At 37.6% G+C, this 14542-nt stretch overlaps 1 protein-coding gene across 2 annotated transcripts in view; it reads left to right on the forward strand.

Moving 5' to 3' along the window:
* DPY19L3 (dpy-19 like C-mannosyltransferase 3) overlaps positions 1-14542 on the forward strand; it is an 85908-nt gene that overhangs the window by 8081 nt on the left and 63285 nt on the right. For both annotated transcript variants that reach the window (XM_069082609.1, XM_069082610.1), the window contains one exon: positions 6389-6479. In XM_069082609.1, coding sequence (XP_068938710.1) covers positions 6389-6479 — 91 coding nt within the window. The remainder of the gene's footprint in view (positions 1-6388; positions 6480-14542) is intronic.

Below are 14542 nucleotides of genomic sequence, written 5' to 3' on the forward strand. Positions count from 1 at the left end.
ATATGTTGTGACTAAGTTCAGTCATTTCCAAGTTTTTCTGGCAATTGTTACTTTTCCCATGTTACTTTGTAAACATTCTTTCTTCACAATTGAATTGGGTATACCCCAAGGAAGGAACTGTTTCATGACCCTTTGTAAAATCAGCATCTAATACAATGCCTCACATATAGTAGGTGTTTAAGAAATGTATGAGGTTGGTGCTTTAGAGTAAATGCATTCTCAGCTAGATACAGCTCTTATGGGTAGTAATGCAGCTATGTATCTGGCTTGGTTAAAATAGCATGTATTCCCCATGCACATATAGCTCTTCCATGCTAACGTTTTCATCCCTAATTCCTTTGTCTATTCAGAATTACAGATTATTCATTTTTTCCCATTGGGCAATCCTGAAAATGGAAAGGCAAGCAGATAGTTTATTAATAAATATGATCCGAATAAGAATAATTGAAGATGGGGTGGCTAGGTGGTGCAGCGAATAGAGCAGCGGCCCTGAAATCAGGAGGACCTGAGTTCAAAAACAGCCAAAGACACTAAACACTTACTAGCCATGTGACCTTGGGCAGGTCACTTAACCCCAATTGCTCTGCCTTGCCCCCTCCAAAAAGCAAAAAAAAAAAAAAAGAATAATTGAGGATAGAAACTACAGTAATAAGACTTCTGGTTACTTTAGTCTTTCCTTGTTGAAAAATAATTACTCAAAAGTGTTATCACATTTCTTATCAAATCCTCATCTTGTTAGCTTATGTTCTATGCCAAAGGTCTAGTCAACTTTAGAACAGAAATTATGCCATTTTAACAGATGGCCATTAATTAAATCAGCCAAAAAAACCACGTTTGTGCATTAAATGTGACATTCCCTTCTAGGAGCTTTTCTCAACAGCTGTGTAAATGAAATTGCTACATGTATGACTGAGGTTATTTGCTAATCTAATTCTAAAGTGGATTTTAAGAAATGGAGGAAAAAGAAGAAAGGAGAGGAGCAAAGAGAGAATTAGAAAAAGGATCATAATGCCAGTGCTGGAAGGGACGTTTTACAGATGAAGAAAGTGAGGCTCACTCAGGCCGTTAGTGACGTGGCAATGACACATGGAGTGTCAGCAGTGAGATCTAAACACAAGTCTGCTGAGTCCTGAGGCATTGCTCTTTGTACCTTCCTCAGGCTGTCAGGGAACAGTTTTCTTGCATGAAATTCTCTGTTGAAGCAGGAAGCACTGAAGCGAGGTTTATAATTTTAAGACTTAAGAGTAATTTCAGCAAACAGAAGTAGCCCTTCTAAAAAGACTTACGTTTTGTGGCAGCTAGGTGGCGCAGTGAATAAAACACCAGCCCCTGGAGTCAGGAGAACCTGAATTCAAATCCGCCCTCAGACATTTAACACTAAAATGATAATTGTAACTGATGAAACTTTTCTCAGTATGAAAGTAGTTGAAGGGAATATATATATATATGTCTATATATGAGGGTATATGGGCATATGAATACATATGTGAATGTGAGTATATATGTTTACAGGTATACATAGAGGGCACAGGACCAATTTAACAGGAAGGGATGATACTTGAAAGGTGAAATAAAGAGGTGAGAGAGGAATATAATGAAAGGAGATGGGGAGAGATAGAATGAGGTAAACTATCTCATATAGAAGAGGCAAGGGAAAATGGTTACAATGGAGGGGAAGAATAGGAAGGCAAAAGGGAATGGGTCAACCTTATTCTCATTGAATTTGGCTTAGGGAGGGAATGACATACTCACTAAATAGGGTATCTCACCCTACAGGAGAGTAGGGAGGAAGGGAATGAGAGGGGGATGATGGAAGGGAGGGCAGGCTGGGGGGGAGGGAAGTTGGAAGCACCCACTTTTGAAAAGGGACAGGATCAAAGTAGAGAATAGCTAAACAAGTAGGAGGTGGGATAGGAGGAAAGGAAATATAGTCAGTCTTTTACAATATATTTACTATGAAAATGTTTTGCATAGCTACACATTTACAACCTATACTGAACTGCTTATCTTCCCAGTGAGGGTGGGTGACAAAGGAGGAAGGGAATGAATCTGGAATTCAAAGTTTTAAAATCAAATGTTTAAAAATATATAAATACTATTATTAATACTATTTTACATGTAATTGGGAAATAAGATATATAGGCATTGGGGCATAGCCTATGCCCTACTGGAAAAGTTGAAGGGGTATGGGAGAAGATATGGGAGAGAGCAGATTGGAGGAGGGGATATCCTGTGGGACTGCTATTTTGGGGTGGGAAAAACGGGGAAAAAATTAGCCCCTGGAGTGAGGAGAACCTGAGTTCAAATCCGCCCTCAGACATTTTACACTTACTAGCTGTGTGACCTTGGGCAAGTCACTTAACCCCCAATTGCCCTGCCCTCCCCCTCCAAAAAAGAAGAAAAAAGGCTTAAATTTCTGTTTTCTACTGTAATGTCAGTAGGGAAACTAGATTGTTAATAGTAAAGTCTCATTTAATTCTGTTGTTTTTCCCTTTTAATTTTGTTGTTGTATTGCTACACAAACCACCTGTTAAATTGTCTTTTTTCTCTCTTTAATTTCTTCCTTCTACTTTTTGATTTTCTCATTCCTTTTTGCTATTGTCTTCAGAAGAAGGATTTTCATTCTCTCAAAAACATTACATTCCCTGTGGAAAAAATGCAAATTAAAATGTGTAGGAGCTGTTCATTTTTCAGTCTTTTGATGGTAACCTCTATTGGTACAGGTTTTTGTTGGCATAGTATACCAGGGAAAGTATAAATTGCTGTAAAACTGGAAAAACATTTGAATGAATAAAGCAGATGTTCTCTTAGCATGAAGCAGATGTAAAACTTGCAAGTGTCTGTCTAATAAAGTATAGCATTTGGTTCTATACAGCTGGTGCCAAGATTACAGATTAATCATGTTTGAATGCATTTTTGCTAATTAGGTCCCCCTCTGTTTTTATACTTTGAGGGGATATTAAAAAGGGTCGTGTCACAATGAGTCACATTTTTTCTTTCTTTTTTTCTCCTCCTTGAGAGGCAGTATGATATAGTAGAAAGAGCTCTGGACTCAGATTTAAAGTCCTCATGATATTCAAAATCAGTTGTTTAACCATGAGTAGGTTACTTAACTTTCCCAACCTTACACTCATCTGTAAATTAAGAATATTAATACATAAGCTACTTACCTCACCAATTTATGGTAGGGAAAGCATTTTTTAACTTTACATTATATGGATGTATACCTTATATTTATCTTTTTTTAAAAATTATTTACTTTTAGTTTATAATATTCAGTTCCACAAGTTTTTGAGTTTCAGATTTTCTCCCTTGCTCTCATCCCCCTCCCCCCCACAGTGGCATGCAATCTGATATAGGTTCTACACATACCTTCACATTAAACATTAGTCAAGTTGTAAAGAAGAATTATAACCAATGGAATGAACAACAAGAAGAAAGAAAAAACAACAAAACGAAAAACAGAGCAAGTAGTTGCTTTAGTCTGCATTCAGACTCTGTAGTTCTTTCTCTGGATGTGGATAGCCTTTTCCATCAGGAGTCTTTTGGAGTTGTCTTATAACCTTGTATTACTAAAAAGAGCCCGGTCTATCAAAGTTAGTCATCACAGATAAAATGTGTATGTAATTGTGTACAATATTCTCCTCGTTCTGCTCTCCTCACTCAGCATCAGTTTATAGAAGTCTCTCCAGGTTATTATGAAGTTCATGTGTTCCTCATTTCTTATAGCACAGTAGTATTCCATTGCATTCATGTACCACAACTTGTTTAGCCATTTCCCAATTGAAGGGCATCTCTTTGATTTCCAATTATTTGCCACCACGAAAAGAGCTGCTATAAATATTTTTGTATATATGGCTCCTCCTCCCACTTGTATGCTCTCTTTGGGATACAGCCCTAAAAGTGGTATTGCTGGGTCAAAGTATTATATTTATCTTGAAGTTGGTTTTTCAGTTGTTTATGGATTGTGTTGTTTTTTTTTTTTTTACAAACATTTGAAATTAATTTCAGCCACATGAATGATATAATGACTAATTTCAGGTTTTGGAGGAGTGAGGCACCTAGTCACCTTCAGCCAGGTCAGCTCTGCCTCTAAGACTCATTGAATTGTTAAGAAGACTTTTCTCCTTCCCCCTCTCTCTAAGCAATAAACAAGTGTTATGCTTGGCCTCCAGATTGTATAAAATAAGGATACTAGATTAGATGATCTTGAATGTCTCAGCTCAAAAATCCAAATGAACTTATAAAATGCCATAAAGTATCTAGAAACCAGAAAATAAATACTATTTTTTCCATTTTACTTCATAGCTTATGTAATTAATGGGTAAAGTTTGGGGCATATAGATTTGAAATAAAAGAAATGCTACTTTGGTTTTATATTATGCTAAGGCAGGCTTGCACATCCTTTGGCCCATAGGCCACTTGCCACATAACAAAGTATTTCCTCTACTTACAAAGGATGTTTTCCTCTATAATTTTTGGGGGCCACACAAAATCTGTTGGCATGCAGTAAGGAGATTGAGGGCCAGTTGTGCAGGCCTAAGCTAAGGTAATGACATAGTTTCTTTGTAGAGTAGGGATAAATAGATTGATATGACTGAAAATAAGAGCTCAATCTTTGATCACTGTTAGAAAAAGCACTTTTCTAACCAGAATAGTCACTCCCTATGCTGGAAAAGCCATGTCTTTAATACTTTCTGTTTTGTCCTTTTTATAAAGAAAGCTGTGATAATGGGATTAGTTTTATGAGGGTGGTTGCAACTTTTTTCATACTTAAATTGCTTTACTAGAGAATATGAAAGATTTGTTTAGTTCTCAGAGAAGGCAATATCATGTGTACTTTTAAAGTGTATTACTGAAATTAGTTATTGAAAAACATCCTCATTCTTCAGTTTGGGGGACTTATGACTGCTTGTCTTACTAAAAATGTGAATACCTCACTACTAGATGTAGATTAACTAGAGGATTTCCTTGCTGTCATATTGAGTTGGGAGAGGGTCAGTGCTCTAGAAAATTGGAAGAGTTGTATCATCCATAATCACCTAGTCAAAAATAAAGCCTAGTAGACTGCTTTTTAAAATGGAATTTTTACTGTTATTACCTGAGAAATAGTTGGAGGGTGAAAAAAACAAATAAGCACAATTAAAAACATACTCTTTTGGGGAGAGAAAGTGGTCTTGAGAAAGAAGAACAGTAAGTAATATTGAATGTTAACAAGACAAAACATTGGGAGTCTTTAGTTGTAAAATATTAATATTATGATCAATAAAATATTCACAGAATCTGAGTTAAGAAAGGACCTCAAAGGCCATCTAGCTCAACACATACCTAAACCAGTTTCCCCCTATGTGAACTCATGCCTAGAATTGTTATGTGGAGCTTTGACAGAACAATATACCCCTGAAAAAGTTATATTTCTGTAGGGAGAAGTCCCATGTAGACTGCATACTGTTAGATCAGTTTTTGAACAATTTTTCTCCCCTACCAAATAAAAGATTCGATGTTGATGTGAATTTTAATATGATGTGAATTCTAATCTTATTTTTAATTTTGTGTGTATATATGTGTTTGTGTGTATGTATATCTGTATCTACATTTCCCAGGAACTTTATAAAGTCATAGATTTTCAAGCTTCAAAGGATGCTTCATTTAATCTAGACCAATCCCCTTTTTTTTAACCTAATGAAGAAATTGAGACCCAGAGACAGACTGTGATTTTCCCAAGATCACACAGTTTGGCTGAGCTGAGATTTAAACTTGGGTTCTTTGATTCCAAATCCAGTATTCTTTGGGGTATACCATTCTTCTACAAACCATCACCAGCCCTGACACTTTTATGTTGTTTTTATCAGTTAAATTCAGTATTGTACAGTGTTACATAACCAAATCTGACTATAATGAGATTATTTTAAATTTTCACTTCTTCTGGGATAGAATATATTATTTAAATATAGTTCAACATCCTTTTTATTCATTTTCTTCCATTAATATTTTTCCACTAAGGTGACACTTGTCAAAGTAAGATTCGTATGTAAAAGTCCTTCTTGCAGTGATAATACCTTATATTTTTAGAGTGAAAAGAAAATCTTTCATTTGTGGTGTTAGCATGGAGCCAATAATACTTGTTTAAAAAGTCTCTTTTTAGGCTATCTGTAGTTGTCATGATTCTAATGCTAGGTGAGAATAGATAAGTTTTTTTAATTTAAATTTTATTTCTGTCTCTGTATAGAAACTTTCTTATCCTTTGGAAACTCAGATATAAACTAGGTAATTGATCTCCTGGGATTCAATTTTCAGAGTTTTTTTTCCTCCTTTATTGATGCTATGACAGTAGTCACTGGAATGTAATAAAGTCACAAAAAATAATAGGTCTAACTTTTTTTTTCAGGAAGTGGAGCGAGAAATATCATTCAGAACAGAATGTGGATTATATTACTCTTATTACAAACAAATGCTACAAGCTCCAACTATCTCAAAAGGTAATTAAATTAATGAAAAGTTTTTCCCGTTGGTCTTTGGGGTTATTTTAAGTATAACTCATTTGAAGATAATATTTTAATCAAATTTGTGTTTTTAAAAATGAAATTATGGTTATTATTTGAGAAGTAGATGGAAGTTATTTTAGAGACTATCCCAGATTCATAGGGAAATAGTGGTTGGAGAGTCAGCTTTGGGTCAAGACAACAGTAGCACTGTTTTCAAGTCCAGCCTCTGAGATGTACTGATTGTGTGATGCTGGGCAGGTAACTTGCCTTTCAGTGTCTTGGGAAACCATTTAAGACAATAAATTGTACAACAGTGACTAATTTGTATTGATAGAAGAAATTTTCTCACCTGCAATTTCCCTACACTATGATGAAATCACAGATCTAGACATCCCTCCACCATCCCCCAAATCTCTCAAAAACAAAGCAGAACACCACTCCAGAATTATATAGCTTTTCCATTCTCATCTTTCAGTAACTCAGCATGAATGCCTTGGCCCTGGGAGAAGTTTTTATGTTACCATTTAGATACTGCTTTTAAAATATCATTTTGTTAGGCATTTGCACTTGCCACACACACACACACACACACACACACACACACTCACACTCTTTCTCTCACTCCCACACTCACAGTAACATACACACATACACAACTATTGCTTTTGAATTTGCTGGATTTGAATAAAGGGTTGAATTAAGCATTTATTAAATGCCTTTGATTTACACAGCACTGAATATACAAATTAAAAAGCAGAGATAGCATCTGTTGTTAAGGAACTCACATTTTAATGGGGGTGAGGGAGAATGACACATATAAGAGGTTTAAGTCAAATGTAAAAATATCCCATGGTCCTTAGGGGGCAATGGCAAAGCAGATATTAATGCATCTTTTTTTATGCTGTTTCCATTGATAAAATCATAACAGTTTCTGATTTTGAACCATCCAGCAGCTGATTGCTTTGTTGTCATTAACTTTCTTTTATGGATCTTTAGTAGCTGTGATTCCTAGAGGGGATGGGGAGGGATAACAGAAATTGGAGACAAAGAATGGGACTTCAGTACCTGCAGAAGCAATCTAGGTTTCATCTCTGTCAGGCTTGCTTCTTGGGATGATAGGGTGGGAATGGGGGAGAGGGTAGGACTCTCATTCCTAGATATCTTGGGTTTATCTGCTCTTTGGTGTCTAGTATTGTTGGTGGTGAAGAAAATGGGTCCCTTTTCCACAGGGATTGCAGGGCTGGTTCGCTGGGGAACACACTGCTATTCCCAGCATTTTTGATTTCAGTAGCCTTTGCTATATCCATTGGAGTCTGGCGGCATTAGTTGTTGAGCTGGCATCAGTAGCTTGTCTTGCTTGGCACATACCATCTTTTGTTCCTTAAGGGTCCCTTATGCCTTTAGGCTGGCTTGCCTGTTCTGCTGCTAGTCTGCTTAAAGAGCATTTCATTCAAGGGAAATGGAGAAATATTCAGTTTAAAAGCAGATGGCATGGGAAAATAGACAAAAATAGAAGTCACAATAGAATATAGAGGTTATAATACATTTCATTATTCTGCTGTACTTAGAAAATGCTAAGATAAATACTGAAGGTCTCTATGAACCATAGAATAGTTGGTCATAAGAGTCAGTTTAGTAACTTTATCTGTACCTAGAAATGTATATTCTTTAATTTTATACGTACATGCACATGTGCTTATACACATGTGCATGCATGCATACACCCACATACATATTCCTTTATTTCACTTGCCTCTTTTAATTACCCTTCTAAATTACCTCCTTTATTCCCTCTATTACCCATGCCCAAATTCGTCAGAAGCATCATCATCATTCATGAGGAATTGATACAGCTGTGTACCAAATTGCAAGGGGATTAGATAGAATCACCCTCTTGGTGATCTCCTCACCTCCTATGGATTCAACCATGTTTACTACTTAGATGACTCCCAAATTTACATACCTGTTCTTGTATGTCTGGAGCTCAACTCTCAGATCTCCAGCTGCCTATTGAATAGCTCTCCCTGGATGTCCCTGTAGGCATATTAAATTTAACATGTCGAAAACAGAACCCATTCGCTTTTCCCCTAAACCTGACCCTCTATTATTTTCCTAGTTCTGTTGAAGATGACATCATTCTTCTGATAACCTAAGTTTTGCAGCCTCTCCACGTCATTCTTCATTCTTATTCATCCTACTCTACTAGTCAGTGGCTAAGTCTTGCCAATTCTACCGCCTCAACATCTCTCATTCATCCCCTTCTCTCTTCTTATACTAAGATTATTGTAACTTAAACCCTCATACCCAGGCTATTGCAATAACCTCTTAATTGATCTGTCTTCATCTCATATCCCCTCACCAATTCAGCCTCCACACAGCTGCCAAATTCATATTCCTAAAGTACAGAGTTTTTGCTTTATATATATTTACATTATGCAGATATGACTATGCAAAGAATTCTGAAAGAAATTTGAATTCCCCCAAAACACTTATATTAACTTTATAGTACTTTGCTTTCACTCTTAGATCCTGCCCCACCATCTACCCCCTCAATACTCCCTCCCATAGAATATCCTAAAATGACCCCTCCAAGTGAAAGCAGAACAGACAACTGCCTCTGCTGCCTCCAGATCAGGGGCTTAGCTTGAGACATGCAGTGCCAAGAGAGGACACCTATGCCCTGTTCCACCTACCTGTTTGTCCCCTCTGTGTCTGTCTGTGCTTAGGTACCATGTGTTTATCCCCAGCCCTTGCTGTCCCCTCTGTGTCTGGCCCTCATGTGTTCTTCCTCAGTTCTGGCCAGGCCCCCATGTGGCTGGCCCTGAACCCCCCATTTCTTCCTTTTCTTGCTTCTTTGTCCCCAGTCCCCACATATCCTTGAACCATGTACCAGCCCCCTCCTTCTGTGGGTGTGTGGCCCCCTGCCAGCCTCCATTCCTCCCTCCTTCTCTTCCCTGTCCACAGGCAAATTCACATTGTGTAAAAGTTGCTTTACATAGAGGTCTGTAGAATGGCCCACTTACATAAAGTGAGAACTGTTTTTACTGATCTGACATGTCACATCTGCTCAAGAAGCTTCAGTGACTCCCCATTTTCCTTAGTATAAAGTGTAAACTTCTCATTTGGGAAGGAAAGGGAATAAGCATTTGTATAACACCTACTATGTACCAGGTACTATGTCAAGTACTTTAAATTTGATCATTTGGGATTAAAAGCCTTTAAGACTAGTAATTGCTAGAATTTATATGTAGTGCTTTAAGGTTGGCAAAGTGCTTTACATATTTCATTTGAGTCTTGTAAACACTCGTAAGTTAGGTACTATTATCCCTATCTTACAGATGATAAAACTGAGATTGAGGTTAAAGGACTTGCCTGAGGTCACACAACTAAGTAAGTTTCTAAAACAGGATTTGAATTCAGGTCTTCCTGGATCCAAGTGCAAACTCTACTGTATCAGCTAGTTACTCTTCACAGTCTGGCTCTGACCTGTCTTTATAGGCTGGCTAAATATTACTCCCCTTCTTGCACATTCTGCTTCCCACAAACTGTTGTACTTGTTCCTCATGTATAAGACTCTGTTTCCCACCTCTTTGCCTTTGCATGGGCTGTTTCCAGTGCTCCAAAGGTTCTCCCTATTCATCACTGCCTCATGAAACCCATCTCTTCTTTCAGTGTTCAACTCAAGTGCCACCTCCTATAAAAGGTCTTCCCTGATTCCTCCAGGCATTAGTGTTCCCCACGTGTGCGTGTGTGTGTGCATACAAACATGCATACACACGTGTATAGGTATATTTCAAGTATGCATAGATATATGTGTATATGTATGGATATCATGTGATATGTAGATATCTATATAACAAATAGAGGATGAATATGTATGTATGTGCATATACCATGTTTCCCCAATAATAAGACCTATCCCGAAAATAAGCCCTCCCCTTACTGTGTAAGATTCCTCTAAAATAAGTCCTCCCCCGAAAATAAGCCCTATTGAGATTGCTACTGTAGTGAAGGTGATCCCCTGCGCTACACGCTACATTACGGTACCCTCTGTATGCACCGTTCCCCCCCCCCCGGGTGAAACGCACGCCGCGCTCCAAGCTGCATCCAGTCTGAGCTGCAGCAGTGAGCGCGTCATCCTGTTCTTCCCCAGTGATTTGCTTGCTGGCGCCATTGAGAGCAGTGCCGCGGAGGAGAGCTGAGGCAGGACAACATAAGCCCTCCCCTGAAAATAAGCCCTCTGGTGTTTTTCTTTCCAAAAAAATTAATAAGACAGTGTCTTATTATCGGGGAAACATGTTATCTATATATCCATCCTATATTTATCATCTGGGAATGTTTGCATCCCAGAGGAAAACATAAAGCTTCTTGAGGGCAGAGACTATCTTCCTTTTGTATTTCACAGAGGGACTGGCATATAATAATATAGCAGGCAATTTAATGAATACCTCTTAGTTGATTGATTAATAAAATACTTGTTAAATTAAAAGAGCCTTAGCATAGCACTTGGCACAAAGTAGGTACTTAGTAAATGCTTAACATGAAAGAAGTTGTACTAAGTGTAAGGACGCTCATACTTATCCTTTTCTCAGAGAGGAAACAAAAAACATCCTTTCATGGATTCTTGGCAGTCTAGCTTTGTAAGGCTCTTGATAAGCTAAAACATTAACAACAAACAAAAATCAGTATGAAGATAATCACAATCTATGCACCAACCTTTCTGATAGCTACATGGTACAGTAGATAGAATGAATGCCTGGCCTGGAATCAGAAAGACTCATCTTCATGATCTTGGGCAAGTTACTTAATCCTATTTGCCTCTGTTTCCTCATCTGTAAAATGAGCTGGAGAAAGAGATGGCAAACCACTCTAGTATCTTTGCCAAGAAAACCCCAGATGAGGTCATGGAGAGTTAGACATCACTGAAGCAACAAAAGAAGATGAAGAACTTGAAAAAATTCTCCTAACCAGGTTAACATATGTCAATACTTGGCAACTTCATAGAATGGTGGATAAAACAGTGAAAGCAATCATAGAAAATGCAGTTTAGGATTAAGAAAAAAAGAAGCCAAAGGCTTTTATACTTCTCAAGAACCTTACTCTTCTATGTAAGGAATGCTTTCTTCAACCAGTCAGAAGGCATTGGATATGGCAAGCACCAAACACTAGAAAGAAAGAAGGGAAGAAGGAAGGAAGGAAGAAAGAAGAAGAGAAATGAACTCTCTTAAATAGACAAGAAGCAACAAATTACGGATGTGGGAGAGTTTGCAGATTCAATTGTTTCTATATAGTCTGAAGGTTGCTTGGTTAAACCAACAAATTATCTTTCCCTTTCCTCACTTCCAGGAGCCAATCCATATAACAAATTAAAAAAAAAGAAAAAGAGAAAAAAGTCATTAACGTCAATATATTGAGTAAGTCTAAAAATATGTGCAGTATATAACACTTTGTGTAACTCTCATCTTGGCAGAAGGATAGAGTAGGAGTAGTATCTTCTCATCTCTCTTTTATTTATTTATTTATTTGCTTTTTTTGGAGGGGGAAAGGTAGGGCAGTTGGGGTTAAGTAACTTGCCCAAGGTCACACAGCTAGTTTTTGTGTTAAGTTTCTGAAGCTGGATTTCAACTCAGGTCCTCCTGACTCCAGGGCTGGTGCTCTGTTCAATGTGCCACCTAGCAGCCCCTCTGACCTGTCTTTATAGGCTCCCCCATATCTCTTCTTTGAAGCTATTCTTGTTCTTTATAATTTTGCAACTTTCACTTTTATTTTGTTTTTTTGTGATTTTTTTCCCCATTTATATTGTAGTCATGTGTATTGTTTTCTTGGCTTTGCTTACTTTACTCTGCATCGGTTTATATAAATCCATGCTTCTCTATTAATCATATTTGTTATTTCTTATAGCACAGTAATATTCTATTGTATTCATGTACCACAGTTGTATAGCTATTTCCCATTTAATAGACATCTACTTTGTTTTCAGTTCTTTGCTATCAAAAAAGGTGCTCCTATAAATATTTTGATGCATATAGAGACTTTCTTTTTATCAGTGGCCTTCTTGGCCCTGGCCTAATAGCCTGGGCTAGCTAATAGTTTGGAATAAGTCTCATAGTGGAATTTCTGAATCAAAGGGTGTAAGTCATTTTATTTGAATAATTCCAAGTTGCTTTTCAAAATGGTCTTATTGACTTACATTTCCATCAGTAATACATCATTGTGCCTATTTTAAGAAGAGCTTTTAATGTCAGTCACAAGACATTGTATTTGATCCTAGATGTGATAAGGAAGGACCCACTATAGCTCACTGAGCAGGGGAGTAACCTAGTCAGACGTATGTTTTAGAAAAATTACCCTACTGCTTAGTGGAGGGTAGATTGCAGTAGGGAGAGAATTAAGACAAAGAGAATAATTAAAAGTCTTGGAGTAGACCAGACAAGAGGTAATATGGACCTGAACAAAAGGTTGTGCTTGTATGAGTGAAAAGAAGGGATTACATAAGGGAAATATTGTGAAAGTAGAAATGACAAGATTTGGCAATGGACTGTACGTGTGGGGTAACTGTGATTGACAAATTGAGGATAACACCGAGGTTGCGAGCTTGGGTTACTGAAAAGATGGTAGTACTTGCAAGTGTAATAGGAAAATTAGGAAGAGGGGAGGGTTTAGAAGGAAAGATAATGAACCTAATTTGGGACTTGCTGAGTTTGAGATGACTACAGGACTTCCTGTTAGAAGCATCCAAGAGGTAGTTGGAGATGTGTGACTGTAGCTTACAGAGAGACTAGCTCTGAATAAATAGATCTGGAATAGATTGCATAAATGATAGCAGACACTATAAGTCCTGATGAGATCACCAAGTAAGATCTGAAAGAACAAAAAAGAGAAGGAGCCCCAGAATGGAGGGAAACTTGGGTGTGACATGGATCAAGTGGATTAAGAATGAGCAAAGGAGACTGAGAAAGAACAATTAGTTGGATAGACAAGAGGCACAGTCATAAAAATGTACAAAGGAAGAGTCTCCAGGAGGGGTTGATTGATAGTGACATAACTCCTCATCTCTCACCTGGCTGCACTACTTTAGAACTTCTGTGACTTTACTGCCATACCCCCAAATGTCCTCCACTCTTTTCAGCTTCCTTTTGTGTGCTTGGATTGTTAACTCCTTGAGAACTGGACTGTTTTTCTTTTTTGCATTTGTGTCCCCGGTACTTAACACAATGCCTGGCACATAGTAGGTGCTTAATCAATGTTTATTGATTGAGAGATTGCAGAGGTCAAGGAAGATGGGGATTGGAAAAAGACCATTAAGATTTGGCAACTCAAAGATTACTGGTAACTTTGGAGAGGGCAGTTGCATTTGAATGATGAAGTTAGGAGCCAGATTGCAAAAACTGAGTAGAGGAAATTGAGGCACTGAGTATAGATGACTTTCTTTTTTTTTTTTTAATTAATTTGTTTGTTTCCTTTTAGTTTACAGGATTCAATTCCACAATTCCTTGAGTTTCACATTTTGTCTCCCTTCTTCCCCTCCCCACCATGGCGGCATATAGTCAAGTATAGGATCTGTAAATGCTTTCACATTATACATTAGTCAGGTTATAAAGACAGATTGTATCAGATGGAGTGAAAAATGGTAAAGAAGACATAAAATCAAACAAGAGAAGGAAAAAAAATCAGGTATTTTGTTTCCATGTGGATATAAACTCAGTTCTTTCTAGTTCTTTCTCTGGATGCACATATTTCTCTCCATCATGAGTCTTTTGGGATTGACTTATATCACTGCATTGCTGACAAGAGTCCAGTCTATCAAAGTTGGTCATCACACATATGTTGTGTCTGTAATTGTGTACAAATTTCTCCTGGTTCTACTCTTCTCACTCAGCATCAGTTCATATAAGCCTCTCCAGGTAAATATGAAGACCGTCTGCCCCTTGTTTCTTATAGCACAATAGTATTCCATAACATGCATATACCACAACTTGTTCAGCCATTCCCCAATTGATGGGCACCCCCTTAATTTCCAGTTCTTTGCCACCACAAAAAAAGCTGCTATAAACATT

The sequence above is a fragment of the Petaurus breviceps genome, unplaced genomic scaffold (assembly GCF_028583685.1).
Source record: "Petaurus breviceps papuanus isolate PSGF00001 unplaced genomic scaffold, PetGlider_PUasm1.0 171, whole genome shotgun sequence".
NCBI classification, from domain to species: Eukaryota; Metazoa; Chordata; class Mammalia; order Diprotodontia; family Petauridae; genus Petaurus; species Petaurus breviceps.